This window comes from Natator depressus, chromosome 15 (assembly GCF_965152275.1).
Source record: "Natator depressus isolate rNatDep1 chromosome 15, rNatDep2.hap1, whole genome shotgun sequence".
NCBI lineage: Eukaryota > Metazoa > Chordata > Testudines > Cheloniidae > Natator > Natator depressus.
The window spans coordinates 9,201,121-9,209,580 of NC_134248.1; the positions used below are offsets into that span (position 1 = coordinate 9,201,121).

The 8,460-nt window shown below is 45.4% G+C and overlaps 1 protein-coding gene across 3 annotated transcripts in view; it reads right to left on the minus strand.

Annotated features, from left to right (window-relative positions):
* Positions 1–798, minus strand: part of KSR2 (kinase suppressor of ras 2) — a 281,058-nt gene extending 280,260 nt beyond the window's left edge. For 2 of the 3 annotated variants that reach the window (XM_074973249.1, XM_074973250.1), the window contains exon 1: positions 572–797. In XM_074973249.1, the coding sequence (XP_074829350.1) occupies positions 572–751 (180 nt within the window). In that variant the 5' untranslated portion in view covers positions 752–797. Of the gene's footprint in view, positions 1–571 lie in introns of all 3 variants that reach the window. The other variant, XM_074973251.1, reaches the window with a different exon arrangement.
* Positions 799–8,460: the final 7,662 nt, after the last annotated feature.

The following is an 8,460-nucleotide window of genomic DNA, read 5'->3' on the forward strand; positions in this document are numbered from 1 at the left end:
GATTCCCCGCAGCATCACTTGCCTTCTCCCAAGAGGGGATCCCCTGTACCTCCATCCACCAAGGCAGGATTTATTTATTTTTAAACATGCAAATTGTTCATTACACCTTAAGGGGGACTGTCCACCCAGAGATCTGTGGCTTGCAATGCAAAACTGAACGCCTGCCTCCTGACATGCAAAAAAAAAACAGAAGAAGGCAAGGGGAAAGAACCCTATTTAGAGGCAGCCACATTTGATGTGCAAGAACCACCTTTTGGCCACCTGCAGCACGCGCAGGCTCATTTGAGCTCACTGCAGCTCCTTAATTTATTACACTGCACACAAGCCCCCATTGTATATAAACAAATACACAGTCGCGGGGGGGGGGAAGGGGGGAGAACCTACCTCCCTTGCAAAGACTGGCAGAGAAATAAATGCAATTGAAAAAGAAGACTGGGTTTGCCAAATTGTAGAAACATACAAAATCATGCATATTTCCTCCCCCCCACAAGTATAATCGAGGCAGTGGGTGGGGGGGGGGGGCAGAGAGCTTGAAATACTCTCTCTATATTTTTGCAAAGGTAAAACCTACCTCTAGGGTTCTGATCTCTTTTTGCGTCAGGTCGTTGGAAGTGGCACATTTGGTCCGGAGCCCCTCCAGGTTGGAGATGCTGATATCGATCATGTTCTGGACCAGCTCGCACTGCTGCAAGGCTTTCTGCAAACTCAGATGCTGCTGCTCTTCGCTTTTCGTCATGTTTTCCTCATCCATAGCTCGCTTTGCAGCCCCCTTCTCCTCCTCCTCCTCCTCCCAGATCAAAGGGATGGTGGTGTCCCACTCCCCTCCCAACCACCCCCACCTCCTCCTCCCCACCCCCACCCCTCAACAATGCAATGTGAAGGGAGCCAGCATCTTTCCACTGGAGACAACAAGCCCCCCCCCCCCCTCCCAAATCAAATAAATAAATAAATAAATAGCAAGAGTGGATCAGACTGTGTGTCAAGCAGCCTCCATTCGAGTGTCCTCTCCCCTACGAGTGCCTCCTCCGAAGGGGTGGGGGGAGAGCGCGCCGGAGAGATGCTGACACCCCAGGTAGTGGTGCTGATGCTGTGTGTGTGCACTCAGGAGCCGGTGGCGGCGGCAGCGGCAGCGACCGGGGCGCCTCTCTGTTTACACGCCAGCTCCGTGCAGAATTTTGGGTGGCAGTTTCTTTCTGCTCACGGAGGGTGAGATCCGGGTTTGCCCCTTGCAGTGAGGGGCTTGCATTGCCCACCTGGCGCTGGAGGCTGTGGCGGTGGGGATGGTGGGGGGGAGGGGGGCGGTGTGCATTAAAGGCTCCTCCAAGATGCTGCCTGCATTGCCTCCTGCTCTGATGCTGATGCTGCTGCCTGGCTCCCGTGCTGGCTGCTGCATCCCCTTCTGCCTGGCTCCCACACCGACATCTTGCCTGTCAATCAGCGCGGCGCGCGCCAGTCCCTGGGAGAGGCGCAAGCCCGTGGTGTGCGCGAGCCGGGCTTGCTGGGCAGGGAGCGCGCAGAGGTTCCACGAGGGAGGGCGTGGGAGGTGGGGTAGGGGGTGTGTGCAGAGGAGCACAGCAGGGGCACCCCAGGGTGGGTGTGGGGGAGGGTTCTGGAGAGGGTTGTAGCAGGGACACCCCAGGGTGGGTGTGGGGGAGGGTTCTGGAGAGGGTTGTAGCAGGGGCACCCCAGGGTGGGTGTGGGGGAGGGTTCTGGAGAGGAGCACAGCAGGGACACCCCAGGGTGGGTGTGGGGGAGGGTTCTGGAGAGGGGTGTAGCAGGGGCACCCAGTGGGAGAGAGGTTCTGGAGAGGGGGGCAGAGCGGCACCCCAAGGTGGGTGTGGGGGAGGGTTCTGGAGAGGGGCGCAGCAGGGTCACCCTAGGGTGGGTGTGGGGGAGGGTTCCTCAGAGGGGTGTAGCAGGGGCACCCAGTGGGAGAGAGGTTCTGGAGAGGGGCGCAGCAGCGGCACCCCAAGGTGGGTGTGGGGGAGGGTTCTGGAGAGGGGCACAGCAGGGGCACCCCAGGATGGGTGTGGGTGAGGGTTCTGGAGAGGGCCGCAGCAGGGGCACCCCAGGGTGGGAGTGGGAGGGGTTCTGAAGAGGGGCCCTCATGGGGCACCTTAAGGTGACCTAAAGAAGTGCTCTGTGTAAACTGGAAAGCTTGTCTCTCTCACCACCAGAAGTTGGTCCAGTAAAGGATATCACCTCACCCACCTTGTCTCACACCTAAGGACAGGCACCGCTAGTAGAATGCAGAGCAACAAAGCCACATGAAACTTCTCAGTCCCACATGAAATGCAGGACTGTCCTGCGAATTAGGGCCTCTTATGACACAGTGCTTGGCTACTGTTAGACCCTCAACATTAAGCCGAAGAATTCGAAGCTCCGGTCCAACAGTTCAAAAGGCGAAGGAGGGCGATCCATTGGGGTCGCAATCTGATGGCATGTGACCAAGATGCGTTGCCAAATTGGGTCCCCTGGTTGGATCATTAGCTTCCCCAGCCCGGTCCAGGTACTGACAGGAATCATGACGTGAACACTGATCCTTTACCCTGACTGGGCACTTGTGCAGCTACACAATTTTAAGACTGTCATGAGCCCCATTGCCCTGTTTTGTAGGACTCAGGAACTGGCTCTGTTTATTAAAAAAAAAATACTAGAGTATTCCACAGCAATGGCCCCAAAAGCAGCAGTATCATCTTTGCAAGCTGTAGTACGACGTCTCGGTTTAGCTTGTAAACTTGCAGGGATCTTATCTTCGATCCAAAATAACAATTAAAATATAATGGTGCCTAGGAAACACCCCATGTATTCCAACTATTGTCGTCATTTTTTTCCCTTGCTTAAGGTATATGTCCTTTTCTCATCTATGCCCCTTGTTTAGCGATTATTATCAGGACAATTAAAGGAACAATGCCAACTAATTTTAGGTCCATAGTTTAGAAACATGTTTTCTAAATAATAAAAATAAACATCATAAAGGGTGAACAGAAAGATTATTATTATTATGGGGTGTCAGAAACATATTTAGGAATTAAAAGATACATATGCAGGATCAAGTCCTGCATTTATTAGCAAACCAAACACCCATTGGCTTCAGTGAGTGTTTGGGCTGTGTAGGGATAGTAGGATTTGGGCCATAAATTTCTGATTGATAGCGTCCCTTTCAACATAACGGAAATAGGTTTATAGGAATTGTCAACAAAAAGATGGGTAGCGCTCCATCCTTCCTTACTAGCCAGACTTACAGTCTGTGTAGCTGGAGAGACAGCAGCAGTAGTTTCAAAAGCTCTTCACTCCTAACTCCCCTCCCACCTTCATTTCACCTCCAAGGGAAGTGAATATTGTTAAGCTATGGGCTAAGTCCTGTTTGTTTTACTAACTTGCATGGCCATGTCAAAGTCACTGGGACAACCGGTGAGATTAAGGCAAACAGGATAAAGCCCTACAACAGGAGGAATGCAAGAGAATGGGGGACACTGTAGAGCCAGCTTTTGCTCCCATTGTTGTCTGTGGAGATCAGGATTTGGCCCATAATCAAACAACTACTTCCAAATGGCAAAAAAAAATTCCAAGCATCATATATTCATGCTTGCTGCAAACCATCTCCCCCTCAAACACACACACACATACAATCAGTTACTCCCTGTCTGCTTGGATTTCATGTGAGCTCCTGTCTTAGAAATGATACTCTTGGTTGCCACAATAGGATTTTAAATGCCAACATACGCTTTTGGAGTCTTTGCACGTATGTAACTGCAGGAAATGTTGGCCCTAATGCTAAGAAGGTTTGGATATAGATGCACATTTATTCTCATTTTATTAAACAGAGATATAATTTACTGGCAGTACTTGGCACCTCATATTTAGCTCATATATAGCACTTTTCACCTGCAGATCTTAGAGTACTTTGCAAAGGAAGGTCAATTTCATTATCCCCATTTTACAAACAAGGAACGGAGGCACAGAGAGGGTAAGTGACTTGCCCAAATTCACACATCAGGCCCATGGCAGAACCCAAAGCTTGGCTTTGCCCACCCCAACCACAGCAATATATGATTAAATGCAATTACTGTGCTAAGTTCTGTACAACTCATGCAGGAAAAACTCCCTCCATCTATGGGAGATTTGCCTGAGTAAGGAGTGCAGGATTAGACCCACTTTAAACTATGGATGAAGCAGCTAAACTTTGGCTATCAGCTAAAACGTAAAATTGGGTATTATTCTGCTATCTTATCAGGTAGGCAATATTCATCGGTCCATGGGTGCAGAGACTAATGGTGGCCACAAGGCGCTGGGGTAAGTTGCTGCCTTGTACAATATTTATTAGCACTTGCGGCTTGATGATTTTCCTGGGCAGTGATTGATGGATGGAGCCATACATCAGATCCATGTTGCTGGTAGTTTTACATTACAGACCTTGCAATTTGAGGAGATTTTCAAGATCTGTGATCAGACAATGAAGAAAACGGCATGTGGGAGAAGATCGAAAGGAAAGGAAAGGAAAGGAAAGGAAAGGAAAGGAAAGGAAAGGAAAGGAGCCAGATCATGCACTAATTTACACATGTGCAACTGCACCGACATCATTGGGTTACTGGCCTAGTGGATAAGGGGAAGCAGCAGATGTGATATATTTTGATTTTAATAAGGCTTTTGACACAGTCCAACATGCCATTCTCGTAAGCAAACTAAGGAAATGCTGTCTAGATTAAATTACTATTAGGTGGGGGCACAACTACATTGATACCTGGACATCAGCTTTGCCTGTGATCCCATTTGTTTATAAATTGAGGCCTGTCCCCCAGAAGCTTCCCAATAATACATACTGGGAATTTACATAATATGTTTTTTACACACACACCTTTAACTCAAATGTTATTTCCACCTTAACATCTGGATAGGAAATCCACCAACGACACAGACACACGACTAAATGCCTTCAAAGAGCAAATGCCTTAGGAAAATACTCTGTGTTAAATTGAACAAATTTATAACAAATGCTGAGATTTGTCAGGGAGTTTGACTACTGTTTATCTCTAAAATTATCCAGAAAAGAAGATGGAAATATTTGTGCCATGTGCTAAGAATGAAGCCAGAGCAGCTGCCATGGCAGGTGTGCCAACCAAAAGAATCCCTCCGTTGAACAATACTGTACTTCGAGAGGAAAAACTTTTATGGGGCCCAGGTTACACAGGGTTGGCTGAGCCTTATTGGTGCCCTAAGCATCATCTGACAGCACAAGAAGGATTCAGATTCAGAATTAGTGCTAAGAACCCACTCCAAAGCACAATCCACCTTTTGCATCTAAACAATTTGGGCTAAAGTCAGGCCTGCTGTCGAATGTGGCAATTCGACTGAAATCAGCGGAACTGAACTCACCCCAAAGCTGAATTTTGTTCTTTGGCCTTTTCCAGTAGAATGCATAAAGTTAACCACAGGACTTTAAGCAAGCCAGTTGACAGTGAGGTTGACCTTGCAAGTTTTAGATGGAAATAGCCCCTTTGGGCCATTTCAAGTGAGATTGCCGTGGCTGGTCCTTGTCTTCCGTGTAAAAAGTGTATCTGGATGGCTCGAAAAGCTGATGAAGAGTCTGGTCTCCATATTTGTAATAAAATGTGACTGTATCTTACAAGGCAATGCGGTGTTTTTTGCACTTGTGAAACTGCACTCTTTTTGGGGGAGAGGGCAGTTTGAATTTTAACTGAAAAAACAAATGGGTGCACTGGATAAAATCTGCTTCTTTTCATTTGGGGGGTGAGGGACTATTGCTATGTAGTTGAACTGAGCAAATATGCAGTTGTATTGTTCTGTGAAGTTTTCTGCTGGGGTCTGGTAGGGGAAACCCTCTTATCATGACCTCAGCAGAGCATCTTGCAGCTGGCTCAGTGGCATTCTGACTTATCTACATGGGCAGAAAAACAGTGACATCTATGGGAGTTCCATGCATGTAAGGAGAGAGTGGATCCGAGAGCATGATTTTGTGCTTTGAGAACTTGCATATATTTTTCTCCTTCCAGCTTCTGTTTGTGGTCCCTCTTGCCCCACCCAAGATACAAATGCCTGAGGGGTCAAAGACAGTCCCCTTGAAACAGCCATTTCTTCCATTTAAATCCTCTATTGCCCAGAGCCATTTCATCAGACAAGACCTTAGCAGAAGCAGCTCCAGAGGGGAAGCTGAGTTTGCAGAAACTTTCAGAAATGATTACTGGGGGCAATGATTTAATAACCCAAAGGCTGGACTCCCTCCAGGAATCCATCACTGTTATTGAGAGAAATATTTAAAGAGCTTGGAGCCGACTATTAAGAAATGGATGATAAGGCGTCAAATCAGGAAGTAAAAAAAACCAAAGTGATGCCAGCCTATTATTTCTAAAACTATTAAAGACCTTACCTTTCTGACAGCTGAATTGGATCAGATGATGACTAGCCTATACAGTTTGCAAAGCACCGTAATCCAAGGCACCACCTTATGTAGAAGGAGTAGCCTATCCGTAGTTAAGGCTGATTTTTAATCCCCTTGGACCTGAAACAAACAAACAAACAAACATGTTTTCTATAATATTTAGGATTAAGTCTTATTGGCAGATAGGATGTGTTCTGAATTTTTTTAATAAAGTAATTTTTTTTAAAAGATCAAACTCTTAAAATAGCTTGCTTGTTTTTTTTAAGTGTAACATTTCTGTGTCCCTTTGTCTGCTCAGTGAAATGGGATTACATCACAACACTGAAAATGCAGTAAGTTAGATTTTTCAACAGAAATAAATTTAACACAGATCCATTGATTCCAATGGAGCTAAACCAATTTACAGCAGCTGAGATTCTGGCCCAGTTGCTTCACTGTGTTACCAGGGCTCAGGTGCAGCACTACCATGATATGCCATGCCAGCAGAGAGACAGATTTTTGACACTGACTTGTGCAACAAGCAATTTGTGAGGTCATGGATAGCAAGAGGTGTAAGACATTGCCAGTGTCTGAAAACCTGACACTATTTCTGAGGGGTAAAGAAAAAGCCAGTGGAAAATATATCCCCACTCCCCTTCCCCACAATGACTTCTATTACTGATAAATTCTTTCAGTAATCAAAGCAAAGATAACAGGTTGAAATATTCCTTGTATTCAGTGCATTATCAATTACAAGTTTTTACCCAAAATTTCTGAGGTTTTAGGACAGTATTCAGCCTTTTCCACGCCACAATCTCCCTGGCATTCCCATCCCACCTAGCAATATGAGAAGGGCAGAATGGTCATAACACCCTCTTCTCTCCTGTCCCTCTGCCACCATCTGTTCGCAACCCCCTGGGGTTCATTAGCCCCAGGTAGAGAATCAGTGTACTTGGAAATCTAGATGCTTGTTTTCTCACAAAATGGTTTGGCCAGCTCTGTTCACTCGTTTATAATCTAGTGGACCTGACATCTAGTTAATGTAAAAATAACCCTAAAACCTGGTATCTTCAGTTACACAAAAGAAAAATGTAAACAATAAAATCCACTTCTGGAAATTTAGAAACCAAGAAACAATTTAAAATATTTTTAAATAAAAGGTGAGGCCCCAATCCTTATAAGGTTTATGCACAGCTTAACTTTGCCCACTGCTGGTAGTCCTATTGATGTCAATAGGACTATTCGTGTACTTAAAGTTAAGCATGTGCTGAACTGCTTTGCTGGATTAGGGCAAACACATTCAGCATCTTGCAGGATCAAGCCCACAGGGCGTGATCCAATACTCATTGCATTCAGTAGGAGCCTTTTCATTGACTGCAGTAGGCTTTGGATCAGACTTATGGGTGCTGATCCGTTGACTGCAGCTGACGCTGTATTAGGCCCATAGTGTGTAAAGTGAAGCATGTGCCTAAGTGTGCAAGATTGGGGACTAAGACAAATGAGAAAAATGTGTTTATATTTTTTTATATGGACAGTCTAGGATATTTTTAATGATTCATTTCCTTCTTTGAAGGTGCCCGGGTTTTGTAAACGTGCTAGGTAAGGACATTGTCATCAACATTAACTTTTTTTTTTTAAACACAAGTTCTTCTGAGCAAATAATAAATATATATTACTACTATTTTAATCACGGTGTTGATTGTATTATCCAGCAGCAAGTTTAGGATAGTTCCATTTTTTTAAATGAAGAATTTCATGCTTTTGTTTTAATTCTAACAGAAACAATGATCCTTTCACATGGAGTCGTCGAAGCTGGAGGTGAAAAAGCTTCCCATTGGCTCATCTAGTCCATTGCCACACATATATTGATGGATAAATAATTAATGTCCAGCTAAATCACAAATAGGACATTTATCAGTTTTTAAAATAGCATAAGAAGTAGCATCTAACTAAAAGGAGGTTTAAGTCAAATCATCTCATTGCTTGAATGAGGGGGCACAAAATTCAGGTCTGGTGTAAATCCACCCACTTCAGTGGCATTACACCAGTGACAAAATTAGCCTTTTTTAAAGGCTTTCGTG